The sequence below is a fragment of the Neopsephotus bourkii genome, unplaced genomic scaffold (assembly GCF_033783945.1).
Source record: "Neopsephotus bourkii isolate Nb327-2 ecotype Australia unplaced genomic scaffold, CSIRO-AGI_Nbou_v1 NB_1539, whole genome shotgun sequence".
Lineage (NCBI taxonomy): Eukaryota > Metazoa > Chordata > Aves > Psittaciformes > Psittacidae > Neopsephotus > Neopsephotus bourkii.
Genome location: NW_026902015.1, coordinates 586,048 through 608,651, shown reverse-complemented (window position 1 = coordinate 608,651; position 22,604 = coordinate 586,048). Strand labels below are relative to the sequence as shown.

Sequence of the window (22,604 nt, the reverse complement as noted above, 5' to 3'; positions counted from 1 at the left end):
AGATTGGGTGATGTGGACAAATTGCACATACAGATGCAGTCCTTGCCAGGTACTGTGAGATGCCTTTTATCTCCCATCTAAATTTCAGTCCCATCACAACCTGGCTTTTCTTTTGCTTTAAAAGTTTTAGCAGTGCCAGAGCCTACATACATCAATAGGAGAATTTAAGAAGATTGTTTTACATATGTAACAGTGCAATATTGGTATAAAACTCTCACAGGCACGTGGGGAGTTTATTGCAGCAAGACAGCTACAGGAGCCTGGCAAGCAGTGCCTTCTGTATCATAAGAGACTTCTGCTCCTTGGCTCTGAACATGGATAGGAAAGAAAGACCAGGAAAACATCAAGGCAACACAAGTTCATTCCAGTTCCTCCTACCTGGCATGCATAGAAGTGACCAGTTATTTTCACAACCACCTGATCATTTTCATCAGGTGTCTGGTCACGAGGGACTACAACTTCTGCACTTGTCAAGTTTTGAAGCTCATTTACCTATAAATAGATAGTAGAAAATTGTAAACAAACATATCCCACAACCACCAAACCTCAGAGATACTGCTGACCACAGAGACAACATCCTCTAAATCATGGTTTAAAAAAAGAAACCCACTAACAGAAACCATCTTTGTGCAGCAGTGTGTGTGTGTGCTTTGCAAGATGAGCCTTCTTATGTCTCTAACATAAATTAGCACCCGGTTCTCTAGGTTTGTGGAAGTGTTTTAAAGACTAAATACAACACACAGAAGGTGTTAAATATACGACTTAAAAAAGCAAATAGATGCCACAGTGTTTACAGTTAAGTTTACAAGTTTAAGGTCAGAAAACTCATCCAGTGTGTAATGTAGGGAAGAAAAAAAAGGCAAAGTATTTATATATATTTTTCCTTGAAAAACCTCCACGAGATAGAGAACTCCAAACAGATCACTGAGAAGCATCCAGATTATTTTCAGTAGCCTATCAGCTTCCATAGTGCTAAGGAGAGGTAAAGTCTTTGTCCTGTTTACACACATTTTATTTGAGAAACACATAGCAATATTCAATAAAAATGGTTCAGATGAACAACTTTTCAGAGATGTTTGCCCTTAAGCCCTTTCACCACTGCAGGTAATGAAAGAGGCCATGTTGCCTCCTGACACTTAACTTCAAGACCCCCCTGCACTTTAAGGATGGAGACCCAAGACTGAACCATTTCCTTGCAAATATCAGCCAGCTCCTAACTCACAATCATATGAGAATACTGGAGTACCAGCACCTTTTCAGGATTGATGTTATTTCAAGCAATAAACTAAGCCTAAGAAATGCCATCAATTAAGCTGAAGCAAAAAATAGATGTTTTTATAACACTGAGGTCTGAACATGTCTTGATTTCTTACCAATTATTTAGAAATTCTGCTTTCATTCAGTTGTGACCAGAAATGCCATCTTCAGGCACAGTGGATTTGATCTTTATTAAATAAGATTAGTGAAATCTTTTGGCTAAATCTGGCAGAAGTTAAGGTTCACAGAAGCAGGTCTTGAGTGGAAACATTCACTCTAAACAGCAGAACTACATTTATATCAATAAAGCTCTACAGATCTGACTCTGGCTATTGATTTTTGTTAAGAGTATTGACTAGAGATTGGCTTCTCTTGACTCCTCAGTAGAAGAAAGGAAAGCTTAATAAGTACAGCAAAGAAATATAGTCCCTGCTTTAACTTAACTTCAAAGGATTAGGTATTAGCTGAATGTTTAAGCCTTATACATATAGATACACTGAAATAAGAAACATAACACTACAAATATTATTTCAGCTACTTACTGTTTTGCCTCCTTTACCAATAACTCTACCAGCAGCGTAGGATGGCACTTTTATATGAGCCTCAAGTTTCACTTCTTCTTTAGGTCCAAAGAAATTTTCTTCTTTAAGTTTTCCATAGATTCTCCCTTGAGCCTGCAAAAGTGCTTTCAGTTAGAGAGTGCACTTACTGAAATCCAGTTAACTGCAAGAAAGCCCATCAAAAGGGGAATTCTCAATACACAGCCCTGACAGAGCGTTTTCCCTAAAAAAATGCTATAACTATTTCTTTAAAAGAAGCCTTTGTACCAAACTAGGAAGCACCACTGCCCTGCCTTAAAGACTGAATGAAAAAACAGGAATCATGAAGCAGTTTCACAGCAATCATTATTATTCTGCTTTTCAGAAGAAACACAGCTTTTAAAAGAAACCATTGCGCTTCAGTAAAGGGTGGTGGAGAGAAAAACTGTCTGACTGAAGCATTTCTTATTACACCCTGAAGCACAGAATGCAATTAATTGGCTCAGAAACCCATTCTTTTAAGGATGTTAAACTGGAAAAAAAGAGAAAAGCCACACCCCCCCCATCCCAACAAGAAATGGGATAAAGCCTCCAGTCAGAGCAAACAGCTCACTTCGACAATCCTTTACAACACATTGTGTAAGAACAAACAAATCTGAGCTTGCTCAGTTTTCTAAAGTGAAGAATCAAACTGCAGAGATCTAAACAGCACCATGGGATCAGTATTACTTTGAGCAGCGCACAGTTCCCTTTTCTGGGGAGCACACAGGTGCCAGGTAGCAAAAAGAATGTCCACTGAGACTAAGCTGATGAACCTTGCTGATTTTTAAACACATTTATATTCTTATTCCCTGTCACTGATCAGTGAATAATCCGATAAATGTGATAAATGGTAACCAATCTTCTACTCTGCATCTGCTAGAGGGATCAAAAGAACATTTCTATTGAGATACTGGAGAGAGATGCTCTGAAAAGACTGTAAGCGTAGGACCACAAAGCCTTTCCAGTTCAGATTCTTTGTCACCTTCTTTAAATCATGCTCACCAGCCTGTCACTGCATACATGCTAAATACAACCATTTTATAGGCCACTACTGTAATGGAATATGTAAAGTCCAAGAAGATTGTATGATGCCATAATTATTTTATATAGTGGCAGCTTATTTTATCTTATTTCTAGCTCATCTCCTATAATCCAAAAATCCATACTACTCTAGAATGGGTAAGATGAAAGACATTTTGTGACCTTGGAGCTGAAAGTGTCTACATAGAAAAGCCATATGAGAACTCAGTAGAACTAACACATTCTGGCACCGTCATCACCCCTAGAATCAGAGATTCCTTCTCCAGGAAAACACTTCAGAACGGTTTGCGAAGAGCGGATAGAATATTGCTCCCAGCCATCATCTTCAGCTGGAGATTTTGAAACTACTTCCAAATTTGTTAGAGACAGGACAGTAACCAGCATAGCTCTTTCATATCAATAGCAATGCTTTTTGTGTGCATAACACCTTGACAACCTCCACAGGCTGGAGGGCTCAGTAAGAGAGGTACTGTAGGAAACATGCATTACTACTGCATCACAAAACAAGGTGGGATGTTGACTTTTTTAAAGTCATAAATGTGTTTTCAACATCCCAAATCTTTTGGCTCTTGAAAGAGTCTTTAAGGAAAGGGAACAATCTAACTGAGCTGCAGCTCCTTCATAGTAGAACAGTGGCTGAAGTATGTCGTCTAGGCTAGATTCCACTTCGCTTGCGCATGTCTAAGGTCCAAGGCAACATAGTAATCTCTGAATACTGGTGTCACAGGTACACCTAAACTCTAGGGAGCACTGCAGCAGAGGCTGTAAATAGTGGCATACTCTCTTCCCGTTGCCCTGCTAGTAATACCACTGCATACCACAGCATCCTCAGGCTACCGCAACTAAGAAAGGGGTGCAGCCACTACAGCTACCACAGACATGAATCAGACAGCAGAATACAATGTAGCAGGGAAAGGATGCCAAACTCACACGCTCTGGGATGACGCCACCTCTCCAAGTTACTGATCTGAGCAGCAGCTATTCCCTCTTCAAGTTGTTATGCACCCAGATTCTTGGTGCCTACCAAGCAATACCTTACCCTCGAAGACAGAAAAGACCCTTCTTAAACAGAGTTTAAGCATTAATGAAGCTTTGCTCTGACTGTAAAGCATGCTTCACATTAACAGTGGTGATAAAAGAAAGGGCTGAATCTGCTTCTGTCTGTCTAAGTCAGGAGGACATTGCTCAGAGTAGTAAAAGACTACAAGGACTGGAGCTGAAGAGAGCTCCAAGGGATAACTCTTCTTCACAAGACCAGCATATCCAGGAACATCAGCTGTCTTAGTACACTGATTCATCCTTGCAGGGAGAAGCTCAAGTATAGAGAAGTGAATGATGTGGTTTTAACCAATATATGGGCTGCAGAAAACAGAGGTTTTCCTCCTTGCATGATTTAGGTTGAGGAGAAAAGCTGTCAAAAATAACTCTGTGGACTTCAAGTCTGTCTTAGGAAAGACACCTGAGGTCAAGCCTTTGCCTACGTTAACAGTCAGGAAAAGGGATAATACTGTATTATAAATCTATATAGGTTTATATATATATATATTTATAAATATCTAAATAGAGACATATATATTTGTAATAGATTAATATATATCTTTCTAGATTTATAATCTATTTTGCTCTATTACTCGAGGGTAAATGCAGTGATACCTGATGGAAAGAAAAGATAGCCAGAATCTGACCTTGTGCTGATCCTAGGTCACAAGAGCACCCCATATGTGGATACCATGTGGCCAAGCCCACATGCACAAGGAAAACCTCAAGGAGGCAGAACTTTTAACATATGCTTTGCCTTCAGTGGCTGCTCAAATGCATATGGTAACTGAGCATTAATCCTATGTGCATCTAATTCACTATTACCACTGCAAAATACCTGCCCTGGTACAGCTCCAAAACTCCTAAAGGCATTAGTGAAACTGATTCTAGATATACCTGAAGTTTGTGCACCTCCTTCTTGCAAGATGTCCTGAAGCAAAAATATAAAGACAAAAACAAGAACAGGCAAGAGAATGATGCTAGGACATGAACTCTCAAGTGACTTTCTATCTGCACTGAGCCTTATCTGTGATGAAGCCACTGCTGCACTGCTTCACTGAGCTGTCTGCATTGTTCCTAAAGTGGTCAACTCCTTTTGGGGTAACTAGATTTATCCCTTGGCACTCAAGGGAAAAGGCCACTCCAGAACTCAATTTGAACACAAATGGGATAATCAGCTTGAGTATCTCCTTGTAGTTGTAGTGGAAATACAATTAGAAATCTTTTATTTATCTGTAGAGCTACCCAAAAAGCATTTTCTAGTTGGCACACAACAGTAACCTGGTAAGACTCAGTCTCACATCTTGTCGGCTTTGTTATTTCAATTAAATAGACTAAACTGTATGTATTAAGACAGACTAGAAAGACTGAACTATTGTGCTTGTAAGTAAAAGGGAAAAATAGGAATGTAATATGGCCATATTTTCATGCTAGACTTGATTCTAACCTACATGAAACTTGCACCAGTTTTCAGGTGACCAGAATGTGGCCTCTAATAGTACTGCATTACTCATTCATACAAGATACCTTTCAGCAAAAGGGAAGCAAAAATCAAGTGTTTATAAATCAAGTGTTTATAAAATTGTTAACAAACTGGTGCTTGGAACCAAGTGGTTTGTTTTCAGTATTCCTTACAGTCCAAAGGCCACTACAGACTGACAAGTTTTTATATGTTATACCTTGAACTGAGCTTCTGGAGGTCCAGTGATGATAACCATTCTCAGCTTGGCATCTGGTCCTTCAGCAGGGGCAATCTGGAATAGATAAACATAGCTTTTGGTAGTTGTCTTTTGAAGAAATAGTTTAAAGCCACCTCCTCCCTGTTTCAGTCTCACATTCTGTTCAAGAGTGAAAAATTCTTCGTTACAGCAGTAGCTTTACACTTCAGCCATGACAGGTTTGTTCTCTTTAAAGTGCATTAATTAGCTATAATGAAATACAGGGAAATTGGCTAAACCATAAGCAAATTTACTTCTGAAAATTAAAAGCATAGCTACTCATCCACATACGGCAAAATCTCACAAGCCATTTTCATGTGACTGTGAGTGGTGGTATATATGTAGCCTCCAAAAAGACAAATATGATTAGTGGACTGTCACTTCCATCCCTACCTGCTAACTTTAATAGTCTAATGAGTTTTGCTCATTAGCAAAAGTTTGCATTCATGCCCTTAAAAAAAGATCATTTTACTGTTGTAACTAATCAGAACCAAAACTGTCCTCTGTCCTGGACAATGAGTTAGCAATTTCTAAGGAGTTTCTATCTACAGATACTTGTGTGATCCATATGAAAATTAAACTCCACCAGGGCTGAGACAGAGACGCCTGTAGGGTCTTTAGCAGCTCATGTCACCACAAAAGTAATATCTGTGGGTACTGTTCTTGGACGTCAGTGGCATTAAATAAGTCAAGCTAGCCTCCAACATTCGGGATGAATCTTTTGTTTATCACAACTGACATTTCCATTGTTGCACCTAGTATTAAATAGCTGCTGTTAAATGAGCAATATATTAAACACTACAAGATTCCATCTTAGCTGTTAGCACAGGGATGTTATTCATATTTAACAGCTGTAGCTTATTTCAGACAAATTACCAGTCACCATGCATCATTTTCACTAAAGAATTTTGCTAACAAAAGTTTATGTAGTTATTCATATTGAGCCCTCAGTTGCAGAAGTCATTACATACTACTTATCTGGTTTGCATATTTATCTTTCATACGATTTCTGCATTCCAGTTGGCTATACCTAAAAATACACGTTCATTTCACAGCAGTACATTTATATGACATGACACTGTGGTAAGGGCAAGCACAGACTAAATCCCATTTATTCGTTGAAACAACTGTTTTAGAGGGGCAAAATTTCAAGGCACATTTGGAGGCAGCTGCCTGATCACATCTCAGCCTGATAACTGCCATTCACCTAACATGGACATTGTAGTTTGCCTCAGTCACCTCATATTTTCCTAGTGAACACCAGTACCTTTGTTGAGATTTTAGGACAAGTATTTTCCATCAAGCCTTAGTTACATCTTACATGTGTTAAAATGTTCTGGGATCTTTCTTGCTTAGCTTTTATCTTAGAATGTCCTGTTATCAGAAGCTGGAGTAAAACATAGCTGAGGGCTGTGAAAGAAACACGTACTGACTAACATTTCAACGTCTGAAGGGTCAACATAAGAGATTTCAGTGTTAATTTTGTCTGTCTGCTCTTGAAAGGAGAAGTTATGTACATACAAATAACATCCAAGTGGTGCATTTTTAACTTCTGAGAGAAACAGTTTTATATTCCTAACCGGAAAAAAAAGCAGTCTTCCATATGTCAAAGCCACAAGCTGACAACTTCATACACCCAAAACACTCATTCCCAGCTCCTCTGGAGACAGGAAGGGCTAATCTGAGAATAATTTATAACCAAGGAGATCCCAATGGTTCCCAACAGGTCCCAGCACTGTAGTACAGGGTGGGCATCAGGCAGCACAGGTATCTCTGGCCTGTCTCCTTTGCTGAATAGTTCAGTCTGCTGGACCCCCACACCAAGCCTACATTACCAAGCAACCAGCCTCCTCCCCCCAGCAAAGGGACACAACCTGAGCTCATCAGTAGCCACATGCACCTCTGAAATGATGGGCTGGGCACTGCAGACTTAACCAGAACCCCTGTGCATCTGCATCTTATCTAGTCTTACTTTGTGGCTAATGAGTTTCATCAGATCTACAATGCTCAGCATGAGCACATAGGGATGCAAAATGTTTTCATTTGCAACAACCGAGAGCACAACTCAAAAGTTCAGTGTCATGCACGAAGACTTACTTCCTCCACAGAGTACAATTACTACAGTTTGGCAAGTTAAAAGTTACTCAAGCAGCACTCCCTCCAACTCTTAGCTAAAAGCACATATTCCTTGATGATCACGATTTATTATTTTGTCTAAAAGTTCTGATAAAGGGCAGGTGGTCAACATGAGGGAAGTTGAGAAGTTTTTAGTAAGTTACCACTAACTGTCATCTTTAACACTTTCACACAGAAGCAAGCACATTGCTTCATACTGTTCTGTCAGATTACAGATGAAGGTGCATTTTTATTTTCATCGCTAAGCATGCATGCATGCAACTTCCCAATTTATAGCAAGCACACCCTGCATCTGTACAAGTTCTGTTGACATTTAATCCTATTTCCACCAAAAACTTCTTTACTTAATTCCTACTGAAGGAACAAAAGACAAACAGAGGTTTAGCAAACTTAAGTGAAATTCAATTAATACAGATATGTTAAATGCACTGGGTAGAGGGGTGCCAGCCAGTAGAAGCAGCCTGAGGCCACTGTTAGCCAGGTGCATAAGAAGCATGGGAAACTCCCTTTCCACTAAACCATCTTCCAAAGACCAACTAAAGAACTAGTTCGGACAGGTTCTTGGGAGTCCAGGTTGTTTCACATTTCTCTCTCCACTTAGCAGTACCTTCTATATGTCACTTAATCTATAGATACAAACTATGGGAAAGGAGAGAGGAAGAGGAAATAGGCATAGCACATCGCACCTCCATGCAAGATAGGTTTGATAAAGAAAAATCAACACCTCTTTCTTCTATTCCATTTTTTCCCATAAAATATGATTATTAGTGCTCTACTAATGTAAACCATCTGGGTAGTATAACTACTATGTAATGTACTGTTCAACAAAAGATGGAACTGGGCAACACGCCAGTTGGTTGACTGGCCAGTAAATGGATCGGCATTCTGCAAACCACACACAAGGCTCATTCATCAGGGTTCCCCAATTACTTTGCTCTGCACACTTAGATGAACACCTTCCATGCCAAGCCTAGCCTCACTGGCTTCACTAAGCTCAACTCAGCGTAGCCAGCTTCCAACCCTCTACCCTTGAACTTTGGCAGATCCCTCCCATAGCACTCACTAAACAGGCCACATCTGAGCAGAAAAAGAACTGAGAAGAAAATGTTTGACATTTTCCTGCACAGGAAACAAATTAACTTTTTCTTTTTTAATTTAGGCCAAAATATTATCTTGACATCATAGAACAGCAGAACTGGCTACTTACAAGAAAAATCTCAAGCATCTAGAGAAGATAGTTGTAGTTACAATGACACCAGTAGCAGAAATCCAAGGCCTTCCTACAACAACTACAATGGGTACCGACTCCTATACACAGCCAAGGAGGATTTCACCAAATTTGCTAAAATTCAAACCTAAGCTTCCATTAGGTCAACCTCTGCAAGCCTTCTTGTTCTTAGCTACACTGGGGCAGTCAACACACTAACTAACCACTGGATGGTAAAGCATCAGGGTGCTAAACATGATGCTAAAGAACTGACTGACCTCATGAGCTTGGAGTTCATGGGTGATGTTAGAATATACACACTTCAACATGGAGCAATCTGGGCTTCACAGCCCAGACCAATCCATCTGAAAGAGAGCAAGAGCAACCACAGCAGTAGGAGATTTCACCTGTGCTGTTTTTAGAAAGGAAATTTACTTCTCCAATTTTCACTTTACTGAAAGCAAGAAGAAAGCCTTTAAGCAGTGCATCATTAAGACATAAGTCTGTTTCTAAGAAATCGAGACCACCAAAGTAGTTTTCTTTGCAGCTTATATTTCACACCTCAGGAGACGTTTGAAAACATGCTTCTAATTATCTTGTCTCAAAGAAGATTAAAAGATGATTTATAAACACATGTACCATTTATCATATCACATTCTAAGCATGGAGTGGGGGAGGACATTCACGAAAACACGGCTTGTGCAAACTTGCTGAGAGTCTCACGTAGAATAAGACAGAAAGTTAGTCAGTGTAATAATACCTTAATGGATGCGCCTGCAAAACGAGAAAGTTGTTTGATGTGCTGTCCCTGCTTGCCAATAATAGCTCCAACTGCCAAGGCTGGGATGAACAGATGAACAGTCTCAGACTCGGGCTGTTGCTGTGGGGAAGAAGGAAATATGCAGTGAATGTTTTTGAACATTACAATTCAGGCTGACAGGAAAGCGGGTACTGAACAGGCATGCATGGAAACAAGGGGGAAATCTCATGATGCCCTGTGATGTCTGGTTATTAAAGGTACGGCTTTTCTGGGAATCACAAAATCCACAGAACATGAAAGAACAGTTTAAGCCAAAAGAGGATTCTTTCATCTTTTATGATACACTTGCAATTTTAACATTTAGATCTTTAAAAATATTATTGCAGTGCTGCTGCTTTGCGAGGTTTTCATTCTTACCTGTCACTGGATGCTGCTCCCCATGCAAGACTGCCGGTGAGGCTGCTATAAAGCAGAAGGGCTACAGCCTGAGCAGGCAAACTCTTTCTAGTTTTCCTAGCTATTTTTTTAATTTTGGATTGTGCTGAGAGCAGCACAAAAACCCTCAAAGTTACATCTACGCTACAATTTCCTTTGTGTGGGAGTGATCTGGAATGATAGCCAGCTTGGAAACTGCCAGCGATTCCTCCTGTGTAACATTATGCAACAGTTGGAGCCTTGGCAGCAGGCCTCAAGCAGGCTAGTAAATTAAACACCAGATAAGGCGTTCTCAAAAGCAAGAGGACCCTAACATTGTACCCACTGTGTATCAGGCACCACTGCAGCTTCCTATTGCTTTCAAGCAGACGCCCCAGCTGGAGAGCGCAACGTAACACTTGAGATCCTCTCTACGTGCTACATAGTGATGATCAAACCTTATGCCACAATAAGCCATAACTATTCTATCAGAATGAGCTCAGAAGAGCTCGTCCTGGGCTAACAGATCACTGCTGAGTACCCAAATATGCCACTGTACCATCAATCTATCCATGCATTTTGCTCGAGCTTTTCTTTGAACTAGGACTCCCCCCCCATTTCAAGTATTTCTTCCTCCATGTAGTTCTCTTATGTGTTTTCAAAGAGGTATTTGAAGACAACACAGCCATCCTCATCCCTCACTTTCGCAGTGCTCACCATGCAGACCAGCCTGAGCATCGCTGAGTGGAGCATGTGGGACCAGCCATGCTCATTAAGCTTTGCTTGCTTGTATATTTTGGTAGGGATACAGACCCACATACAGAATCTCACTGAAGCAGCTTTTTCAGTGATATTTTTAGGAAAAGATACGCTATACACAACACAGCAAAAAGCAGCTGCAATCCTAAAAGAAGCTCTCTCCACTTATTTTTAATTCCAGTAACTTCTTTTGAGGTGAAGCAAAGTCCTGATGCATTAACCATAAACAAATCAGAACAAAATGCTTGTTTCCAAGTTTTACCACTTTATTTTTGGTAAACACAAGTCAACTGTTACCTCAGGGGAAATAAATTCCAGGCACAGCTCCATGTACCAGGTGAAGAAACCCCAAAATAGGATATTGAGAATAGAAATACATTCTGCTGGTTGCTTTAGGTGCTTTCAGCAGTTACACAATTTACCCTGTGTTTTCACACATACAAGGCATCAGGATTCACAGTCAGTTTAAGCTGGTTTAAGCCCACGTTTTCCCTGGATACAGGATGCAGCCCTCCACACCCACCTCCCCGCTGCCCTCCTATGTGCTTTGTGGGCAGCAGGATTGCGAATCCAGCTGATTCTTAAGGTACACAGCGGGTCCCTGACCTGAATAACCAGAGAGCCGCGCAAGCGGCAGTCCTGGAAGGAGGGAGGAAGCAACAACAATTAGGTCAGGGCACAGGAGCACCTTTCCATCTGCCTACAGATCAGTTTAAAATGATCCCAAAACTACACCCTGAAACAACGTGTTTCTAATGAAAGGTATCAGTCATTTCAGTGTGTGTTAAACCACTTTCCAGAAGATTACTCAATTTCTCCTCCTATTATTACAAACATCCTTTGAGCACACCCATAGTAAGCCCTTTTACATGTTCACTGTGGATCCAGCAGGATTTCCAGTAATGTGGAAACACTATTCTAGGTACCTGGTTGATCTCACCGCTTCTGGGAACTGTTTCTAAACAGATACAAATTCATGAAGCATTTGGGCTTCTTTCCGGATGTGTTGCAAGGACCCAGACTAAGACAGCTTAGCCACCCCTTAAGGATCCAGACTAAGACAGCTTAGCCACCCCTTGCTCATTCATCTCCTTGACCCCTACCTCCACCAACACTCCAGCTCCTGCAAAAAGCCACTGCCAAAGTCTTGCCTCCCAAGTGCAGCTCCAGCCACTCTCTTCCAGTTAAGATTTGAGCTAGCACACATAAACTCCCCAGCTAAGTCATATAGCACTGATACAAACAAAATATAGAACTGGACAAGATTTTCAAGAGTTTACACAGCTTCTACCTGAACTCACCTCCAGACATTTCTCTGCCATAGGAACAAATCAGACTTCATTACTTTTCAGACTTCATTACTTTTCATTACTGCCTTCCCTCTGTTGCCCATCTGCCTGCAGCAGTTTTCCTCTCCTCTTACCAAAGCCCGATCTGAAGCCACTTTCTTGGCTAGATTCAATTCACCACTGAAATTCCTTTCTGCTGCCTCACCCTTAAACATGAAACATGGGCAGCAATGGTAGACAGAAGATGTACATGTGCCTTTCCAAAAGTACAGTCAGCTTACTGTAGCCCTCTCCCCCCATCCCTCCTCACAGTTTTGACTTGTTGATGCATTTCAACTTCTTTTTTCCCTAAAGGACTTCATTATTATTTCCGGGAGAGGCTTTTTAATGTTAAACTTCTGTTCTGGTGCAATAGTAATCTGTGCTTATTAGGGAGCAGTGGAGAACTTGTTGATACAGAGCTGGGTCTACATTGTCACTTCTCAGATTCTTGCCTGCAGAAGCACATGTACAACCAAATCCATCTCCAGTATAACATCATGCAGGATTTAGAGAAATTACTTCAATTTCCTTACCCACAGTGATTTTTAACCACTCAAAAACCCACCCGGTTGGATTTGTTTTAAAGCATGAGCATCAAACACAGCAGCTCTTTTTCCTTCTGGCAGAAATCAACTCTAGCTAAGGCTTTTAAGAGAGTATAACAACACCAAGTTCAATTTATTATCTGTCCACCTTCTTACCCACAATAATTTTAAAATCCTTTTGTATTTACTGGAAGACTGTCCTCCAAAAGAAACACATCAAAACATAATGCAATGACTACACCACCCATCAATCTTCCAGATGCTTCTGGGGATCTTAGGATGGAAGAAAATCAGCTATAATTTAATCTTCCCCCTGCCATGCCACATAAGTCATAGAGCTTTCCAGGAACTTTGAGCATGAATTATATCAGAAATAGATTCCTAGATCTTAAACATATGTTAGATGTACTAAATTTAGGAAGCTGATTTCCCGCTGTGTGAAATCTGAGCTTCAACATTCAGTCCCTTAACAAGGCCAAGTTTGCTTAAACATATACTTAAAATTTAAAAACTAAAATTTATATCTATATATGTATATCTCTTGGAGAGTATCTGCCTGTAATGACAGAAAGCATCCTGCAATTCCTCTTTTTTGCCTCCTAATTTTAAAGGCCTTTATGGTATAGTTACAAACTTAAATACTTTTCAGTCTAAATGTTGAAGAACTGGAGTTGTAAAGTTCATTAAGTCATGGAATTAATCACTAATTTTGACAACAACAAGATGGATGGTCCATACATTCACCACAATTCACAAGTAAGTGTCTCAGAGGTCTGTGATACACAGGCCACTTCTTCTGCCCTAGCAATATTTGTGGGACAGGCTCAGGACTAGTCCATCCTGACACCGAGCAGATCCAAACAACATAAAGCAAGCTACACATGCTTCCAGGCCATGGGGCAGGAAGACTTTCTCTGGGGAGAGAAGTGGTGTCTCATGTAGCTGGGATATACAGTTTGACAACACCAGGATGTTGACTCAGATGGAGAACTTATTTCTTAGAATTAAATAAACAAAAAACAAATGAAAAAAAAAAACAAACAAAAAAAACAACCTCCAGAATCCAAAATTCTGAAACCAAGATTTCTTCGTTCTAAGAAACAGATTCCTGAAAAGCACAGTGACCAGAAACAATTAATTCAGCTCAGAAACAGCTGATAATACTTGCTTTGTTTCTACAGAAGTCAGCATGCTTTAGACACAAACCAGGCTTGATAAGTATTTTTCATCTATATCCAGCACATTTAATTAATAAAAATAATTTTAAATGCTGGTTTTGTTCATTAATTGCATTCCAATTGCCACCCAAATGTAGCCTGATGAAAATCAGAAGTTAAAAATTAATTAAAAATAAGAAAAAGACCACTCATCAATTTTTAATAGCAAATGGAAGAAATACATCAACCAGAGCAAATGGTAAGCTGCCTACTTGTTTAAATACATTCACTATGTTAGCAAAGGGTAGCTGTGGTGGCACAGACTACACTAAGGCTTTCAGAAAGGTAACTGAATACAGATGTAAAACTTGATCAGTCAAATCAGATTTCCTGCTTGCTCATTCAAATCAGGGTTGAAAGCAGTGATCTAACACAGAGACGTAAATTAATCTACCCCATTGGATGAAGCTAAGCAAGTGCTTCTGCACACCAGTAGCTCTAACGTTTTAGTCTACTCCAGTGTTTTTTCCTGTGGCAGCTTGGATACACCTCCTTCCATACCTCCTGCAAGTCCCTGAACACCAGCCATCTGTCCCTAGCCTAACAGACCATGCCAAGTGTTTCTCTTTTAAATTCCCACCACCTCCATCCAAGGCCTAGCCTCTTCTGTTACTAAACCCTGTAACCCCTAGCTGCTTCCTTATTACACTACTGGGCTCTCCTAGAGCCCCTGTGCTGCAGGTACCAACAGGATGGCTCCCTTCGCTCCAACCAGACTACACAGAAGACTTTCCCAGGAGAATCACTTCTCTGCTATCATCCCTACCATGTTATAGTTTACTCTTTGCAAACTGGCTTAGCCTTTCTTAGTTTTCAGAGCCTCAGCTGTGGTGAGGCTCTTCCCCTTCTTGAGATATTGCCCCATGCCCTCCCCTACATGAGAGCTACTGGTCCACAGCAGAGCTACAAGCTGAGGACTTCCAGCCAAGAAAGTTTGCAGATTCACTCTTATTTCTGCAACTTCTGCTTGCAAAAGATCTGTAGAGCACCAGCGGGGTGCCCTTGGGGTAAGCTTACTGTAACACTTCTGCCAAGGCCTGGTGCATCAGTGCTACAAACTGCCCAAAATCAGACACAGGAAAGAGAGCTTTTTCCCTTACCCAGCAGGTCATCAGAAGGAAAAGCATTCCTCCTCATCTTGCACTTGCGTAACAGCCAAAGCACGGCCATGCAAGGATGAAGACTCAGAAAAGTGAAGCTATGATTCTTCAGATGGATCGTGGGAGGTAAAAACGTAGGTCTGAAACCACCAGAGTTGGTGCATTTGGGAAATTATATTTAAAAATAGACAAATAATAATTTAAACCCCCCACAAAAAAAAAATAACACCAAAACACAAGACCCCAACAAACACACCAACATAAAAGTTTTGCCTTCTCCGTTCTTCCCCAAGGCAACCCCCCCTTTCTTTCTTTCATCTGATGTTGCTGCTTGGTCAGTCCACAGCTCCCCTAGTCACTATGAGTGTGTGATCTCACCCACTGCAGGGCTGGTAAGGGGACATGTTTGTTATTTATGTCCCTCATATTAACTTCAGCATTAATCTCAGTCTTTTTCTGCAAGCCTGCCAACAGCACAATTCTTTTTCCAGTCATGTTTTTAAGTGTCTCCATAGACCCCTTGCTCCATCAAACGCATGTGGTTGGTAAATCCATGGCAACATTTGGGATAAGGCTGTAAATCTTTAAAAATACTGTACCCACTGAAGTAAATAGGATCTTGTGCCAGACATCAATGGGAACAGAATCAGATCTTTGCTGGTTTCTGTGCCCATTATGCATCTCCAGTACATGTTTTCATTTACTCCAAATGCATTGCAAATGAATTACCTTAGAATAAGACATTTATTTTAAGTCACAAAGTCACGTTATCCATTTCTAGTCAGTGTAATTTTTTTTTAGCTGTGAGGGAAATAATTAAAAGCTATTTTAAGCCTTCATGGAACATTCTCAGCCAATGTTTGGCTACCATCTAGCCTAGTGGATTACTGGTGGTTCTTTGTTTTTAAACAGTAAACAAATCCACTGTGTAAAGTAAACATACAGCTAATAGATGATTGCATTAAATTCTCTTTTGCCATTATTCCCCTACCTAAGTGCCAGGATCACCATCACCAAGGCAAGGCAGAGTTACAGATGATTCACTTGGTCTTCAGAATACCCTAAGTTTTGTCAGGAAATGAGGGATCGTTTTATTCAAACCCCCCTACCAGACCCAAAGCCAAAATTTAAACCACATTTTTGCAATGCACTGTCAAGAATTATCCTGCCCTACAGCTATGCTAAATGCTCTTATTTATTTAGTAATGAAAACTTGCAGCAAGGGGAAACCAACTTTAAGCCAAGTATCCTTGAACACATTCCAGTAGGATTCAATGCATTAATAAAAAATAAGCTTTTGACACCAGTGAAAGAAATTCTAATGCATTCATTTTCCAATAGGAACACTAAAAGTTTAAGCCTTTGTTGGAAACAAGAGGCTCATTAAGGAAAACCTATTTAAAGTCTTGGTAGATATATCTAACACTATCAACAGTTTTACAACATCCTTGTAAATACCTCTTGGGGTCACCATCTTGTACATCAGCTAAATTAGTGCTGCCAGTGTAGGTTAAAGTGAAGCTTCACCTCCTCCCAGCCTCCAAGCTTTCTGGGTTTACTTAGAACAAATTTAAGCCCATGCTCTGAGTTAGAATTTTCCTGCCACATTCGCTCCCTGAAAAGCCAGGACTATACACAGAAGGTAACAGAGCTCTTCACTGCTGAATTTGGTCATTCAAGAGTTAGGAAAACATAAATTAATAGCAGCAATGCATATTTTTAACTTTCCTCCAGACACCCTGAAGCATCACCCGTTTTCCCAAGCACAAGCTGTATTGCCACCATCCATTCAGGGCTTCATCTTCACATGAATTCCAGATTGATGCGAGGCAGAGGACTGGTGGGAAGGATTTCCAAGTACAACAAGGAACGCCCCCACAGCAGCTTCAGCATCACACTTGCAGCAGCCTTCTAGTGTGGCCAGGAGAACATCGTGCCACCTCCCTCAGCCGTCAAGATCTTTAGGGTGAACGTCTGCTGTGTTCAGAGCAGAGCTGGCTCCCCCCCAGCCTGCAGGCGTTACTGCTGCATGACCTAAGAAGCACTCGTGTCACTAGATGAACCAAGAGCATGACCCTTTCTGAGGTAAGCTCAGGGAAAAAGCCATGCAGCTATATCTGTCCACCCCTCTCCATCAGTCCTGGACACCCAGAAAGGGAACACTCTGCCCAGCCACCTGAGCTGGTCCTCTCCCCTTGGTTGAAAACATAACAGATAACCCTTGTCTGCATTTCCAATCTGGGGACTACTGCATTTCAACACCTGAAACTCAGATACAGCTGGTTATTACACAGTGGTCAGTACCTTATGTGAAATGCTACTAAAATCATCTCAGTACTATGACTCACTTCACTTCTTGGCTCTCAATTTTAGTACTTTTAACCACCACTGTCTTCTACCTTGGCAAGCCACAGGGATCTCCTCAGAGTACTAGAAGTCACTAACAGTACTGCACCTATCAGAAGTGTTTCCAACGTGAAAACCTAGTCAGGAATGAGGGGGTAGAAAACACAGAAGCAGAGAAGGAACATTTTCTGGCAGGCTGGTTATAAGGCATTTCACAAGCAGGAACAGGTCTGACATATTTCTGAACACAGCATGAACTTTTTGTTTTTGCAAAATCTGATTGGCCACAATGCCAAAAAATGCAATCTGCCACCTTTTATTCTGAATAGACAGCCAAAAGCAGGAATCAACATAAGGAACAGATTGTGAAACTACGTAAGCAAGAATTTTGCTGGTCATTCACAAGCAGCAAACATAGGTATTTGGTGTTGCAACACTGCAAACACATAGAAACATTTCCACTTCAAAAATCACGGCTGTGACACACCAGCCACATAGGTATTCCAAATTCTTAGAAGCTGCCCAGGAAATCTGTGGCTTTGAAAAGACACAGGTATTCATCAGCTCTGGTTTACAAAGACACTGCTCAGATTCCTTGGCAGCTGCAAGGAAAACAGGCTGTGAAAACACAGAAAGGTCTCTTATTGTTCCATTATGTTTAATGAACAAACCAACCAGAGATGGAGCCAGGTACACCAGAATGAGGACTTGACCTGTTTTTGTTTCTGGCCTGAAGGAGCCCAGCACAGTCTAGTAAGTAAATATTATCTGTCACCTTAAGGAATTAAATTTCCCACTTAGTTTAACATCCAGAAGATGCTGAGCCTGGTACTTAAGAGCTTGGGAGTATGTAATGTTCAAGGGAACACCAATTAAATCTTCCCATGACAAGAATCTGGTAGCATGGTACCAACAGAAATTCTTCTCTCTTGTCCAAGGGAAGTATAAATATCACGCGTACTCAAACCTGCAGAGAGGAAGAAGACATTTTCATCTTTAAAGTGTGCATTACTAGTTAGCAGGCAATCCTATTTGCATTCTGACAACCTCAGAACTGTGGAAAGAACTATTAAGAATAACTGGAGGCTTCAACACCTCAGGAAAAAAGAACCATACCAACTGTCAACTTGCCAGATCTTTTTACATCATACAGTGCCAACTGCATTTCTGCTTCCCTCACTGGGGGCCAGTCCATCTCCAGAGGAAGAATAGGTTCCGATTACTCCGGATACGGCTCCCTGCCAACACAGCATGGTAGGAGCAGAAGACTTTGAGGTGGTGGGAGGACCAACCATTTTCTCCATGGGGCAGAACAACCCCACAATATTATGTACCATGGAGCAAATGCTTAGTTGTCCAAAAAATGCACCATTAATGATTTTAAGAAACTAAGCAGCAGGAAAGGTGTATTCAAGGCATTGAGGTTAGAAGCTTCAAAAGCAGCCTAATGAGCTGGTAGTAGGTTTTTCCAGGCAATGCTGTTGTACTATAGTGCCCTCCTCAAGACTGTGGGGGTTTGCACATGTACGTTTTTTATTTCATTGATATAAAACCATTTTTTAGAAACACTGTCAAATCTTTCTTCACCCCCCAAACCACATCCTCTTTTGGCCGTAGGACAGCTACTCACAAAATCTACTGCATAACAAGCTAGCCAAATTAGGGCAAAGCCACTTACAACTGCACACATTATAGGTGTACATACATTATTACCCCTGAGTAGTTTAGGTGTAACAGTTTCAGGAGCTAATCCATTCTAACCCAGACATCCAAAGGAGCCCAACATGCCACCAATTAAGAGTCAATGTACCTGGAAACATAAGACAGTTTTTCCTCTTCCGTGTCTCATCTATGCTCACAGCATCAAATGAAGGCCCTCAAACGAACCAATTTTTCATTTTAAATTACTTTCTTTTCCTGCCAAAAGCACAATACAGTTATTTCTTCTCTTACATCTATGTGATATCAAAGATCTCTTCTTTACTATTATTCTTATAGAAAATTACTGGAGAATAAAGAAAGAATCTCTTTCTTGACCACATCTTCTAAGGAGGAACTTTTCCATTGACATATTCCTCACCTGCAACAGAAAGCTTCAGGAGATGGCAAAAAGAATAAAGAAAAGCAACCTAGCAGCCTAGCTCTTCAAGATGTTTTTTTGTGGTCAGAAAAGGGTGGCTTGATTTCTTGGTTTCGTTTACTGTAGGAAACTTTCTATTCCCCACACACCCTTTCTTTCACCCCCCCTTTTCCTAGAAGCTTATATGCACATCACATAACCTGAAAAGTAATTGTGAGGGTCAAGAAAAAGAAAGAGTGCTTTTTGAGGGTAGAGAATCAAGAATCTACAGTTGTGCAAAAAGACCGGTAGAGAAAGCAGTCCTGCTGCAAGCAGAGGCACATCTCTTCACCTTAGCTAACTTTAACGCAGCAGTTCAGCCATCTCTTACAGGACCTTACAGATGCTGGAGAGCAACCAGCATCAGCTCCTCTTGAGGAAGAAAAGTGTCTGCACTTCTTACCTTCCTATGCATTCCAGTATACCTGCCATGCAATAGATAACGAGAGAATTAATTCTAACACCCTGTTTCAAGACACTGAAGTGCAGGATGAGCTTCCCACAAGTTAGCCTACCTTCTCCCATACCCCTGGGATGCCAAATTTCAGACCCAAAGGCTACAAAAGCAATGCGGTCAGATGTACAACTAAATACAGAAAGTTTCAATTATAAAAAGGGTGCCACCCACTTAACCCCAGTGGATGAGCCTGGTGGTTTTATTGCTTGACTGCACAGCTGAACTTTAAGACAAAGATTTCTCATTTGTTTGGAGCTTTAGAATCTTTAGAGTTGCATGGGAACAAGCTTCTATTCTTGGGAGACAAGTACGTGTATATTCTCCCCAGGGTTCAGGAGACAGAAGCAACGACTTCAAGAGAGCTTTGAGCAGTAAAACGCCACATCTGAAGCAGTTTGGCTGACATCCTTTCCAAAACATTTTTTTGTGGTAACATATCTTCTGGAATACATAAGCACTGGGCATATCCACTTCTGCAGAATCTTACTGTCCTCATACAAATCCCCATTCTTTGCGCAGGTGCTCAGGTCATGATGCTCATCCTGAGTGACAGTGGGCAGGCTAACAAAACTATCTGTTGATCGTTTCAGAACTACGACACACACAAGCATTTCAGTGCAGAGTTAAGTTTGCTCACACAAGGGCACATATTAATAAAAAAAAGCCCCATTAATTCTATCGTATCACCAGGATCATAAGAGAAAATCACACACATTTGACAGTAAAAAGAGGTTTTAGCTCCTGATATTATTAACTGAGACATTTCTTAAGTCTTACATTTCCATCAAACCTTAAAATATTTCAATGATTCCCACATGTTCCCATTTGCTTGCATTTTAGGAGGCCAGAGAAAAGTATACAGATGTTGGCTTCTGCAAAAAGACAGGAAAATTCAGGAATCAAGACACAACATGCAATTCCATTGCACCCATTTTAAATGGCTACACAAAAATGAACGCTTTAAGCAGGCAAACAGAGCTTGGACTTTGCAAATAAATTATACAGATGCACCATAAAGAAGTGTTGCTAGTGATAGCTAAATATAAATAATCAAATGGCTAGCCTGCACTAGATGCAGTGCTCAGACTCTGTTAGCCACATGCAGTGGGTGCGCACACACGTTTATTATACCTGTACACAGACAGGGACCAAAGGCAGCCTGTGCCTTCCTGTATAGACTCCACTGCCAGGACAAAGGGTAAAGCAGCAATCAGGTCCCTAGTGAGATAGAAACTGGATCTCATTAGATTAAATGAGAGGGGTCTCCACACAGTAAGACATTGGTGTTACACACCATTGTGAAGCAGCATGGAGATGGAACATTGAGAGTGAGGTATCTCAGTCACATGGAAATTGTTCTTCTGAACGTGACCCAGTCCAAGACATTAAATGCAAACCAGCATTTGATAACGTCACCATCTCCTAAGTTTGTGACACTGGACTATTCCTGTAGCAGCTGGATAACAGTGTTTATGTTCTTGTTAAAAATGCCTTAAAAAGCGTTGCACAAAGAGGGATAGGATGAAGCATCACAATGCTTATGTTAACTTATCCAATTACTCATTCCCAAGCTCCTGAATGCTCCATTTTAGGAATACTTGGCTACGGCTGAATATATGGGTGTTCAGACCTGTCACTTCAAGCTCTAGCAATATAACAAAATCCTATATCTATTTACTACGCAGATTCTTCTCTCTCCACCCATATGAAAAAGCAGCATCAGAAATGTGACAGACGCTTGTTTCAGTAACTCAGATGACACCTCAGTTTCTTTGGGAACAAATCCTACACAAGGTCACAGCAACACCTTGTAAAGAGAAAATAGTACGTATAACAAATCAGGTCCATATGGAAACTTCTGCAAATGAAGGAATCTAACCCACCTACCTCTTCTGACCCAAGGGAGAGCCACTTTTGAGTCCATCCCCACAACAAGGTGAAGAAAGGGTTCATACAAAGATATTAAAACAACAGCTTCATAACCCTCAAGCACATCATAGGGGGGTCCCAGGGCTCACTGTATGGTTTGTAAGCACGCATTCATAAAAAAGGCTTTAATGACATTATATGGCAAGAGGCCTCTGTTAACATTGCAGTTGAAATTGCCAACGAACACACCTTTACTCAGCTAAACAGGGGACAGGGAGGAGCCACTCATGTCCAGCCCTGAGCAGAAGGCAGAATTTTCACTGGCAAAAATAAACAAGGCAGCAGCAGGATTCACTTCTTACACCCTGATGCCAGCAGCACTTTCAGAAAGGATTTCCAGCTGCCTGAAAAGGATATCCTCAATGCCAGCTAACCAGTGCTCCCAAGCGTACAAGAATATCCACTCAAAACAAGCTCAAGGGACTTGAGTTGCCCAAATGCTTTTGCCAGAACAAGGATCTTGGTAATGAATAGCTTATAGCTGAATGGACATAAAGTCTCCCTGTGATTTCTTTATTAATGCTTCTAAGACCTTCTTTTCCCTGAAGCCTCTTTTACTTACACAGATTATCTTTTACTAATTTTGTTTTTAAATCCCTTATGAGCTCTCCTAGATCCCACCCTGCAGCTGCCTTCAGCCTTTCAAATT

The 22,604-nt window shown here is 40.9% G+C and overlaps 1 protein-coding gene across 3 annotated transcripts in view; it reads right to left on the bottom strand.

The window, feature by feature from the left end:
• Positions 1-22,604, bottom strand: part of IGF2BP3 (insulin like growth factor 2 mRNA binding protein 3) — a 114,762-nt gene that overhangs the window by 3,261 nt on the left and 88,897 nt on the right. For all 3 annotated transcript variants that reach the window (XM_061370324.1, XM_061370325.1, XM_061370323.1), the window contains 4 exons: positions 9,739-9,858; positions 5,597-5,671; positions 1,800-1,931; positions 379-492 (listed from right to left, as the gene is read on the bottom strand). In XM_061370324.1, coding sequence (XP_061226308.1) covers positions 379-492; positions 1,800-1,931; positions 5,597-5,671; positions 9,739-9,858 — 441 coding nt within the window. The remainder of the gene's footprint in view (positions 1-378; positions 493-1,799; positions 1,932-5,596; positions 5,672-9,738; positions 9,859-22,604) is intronic.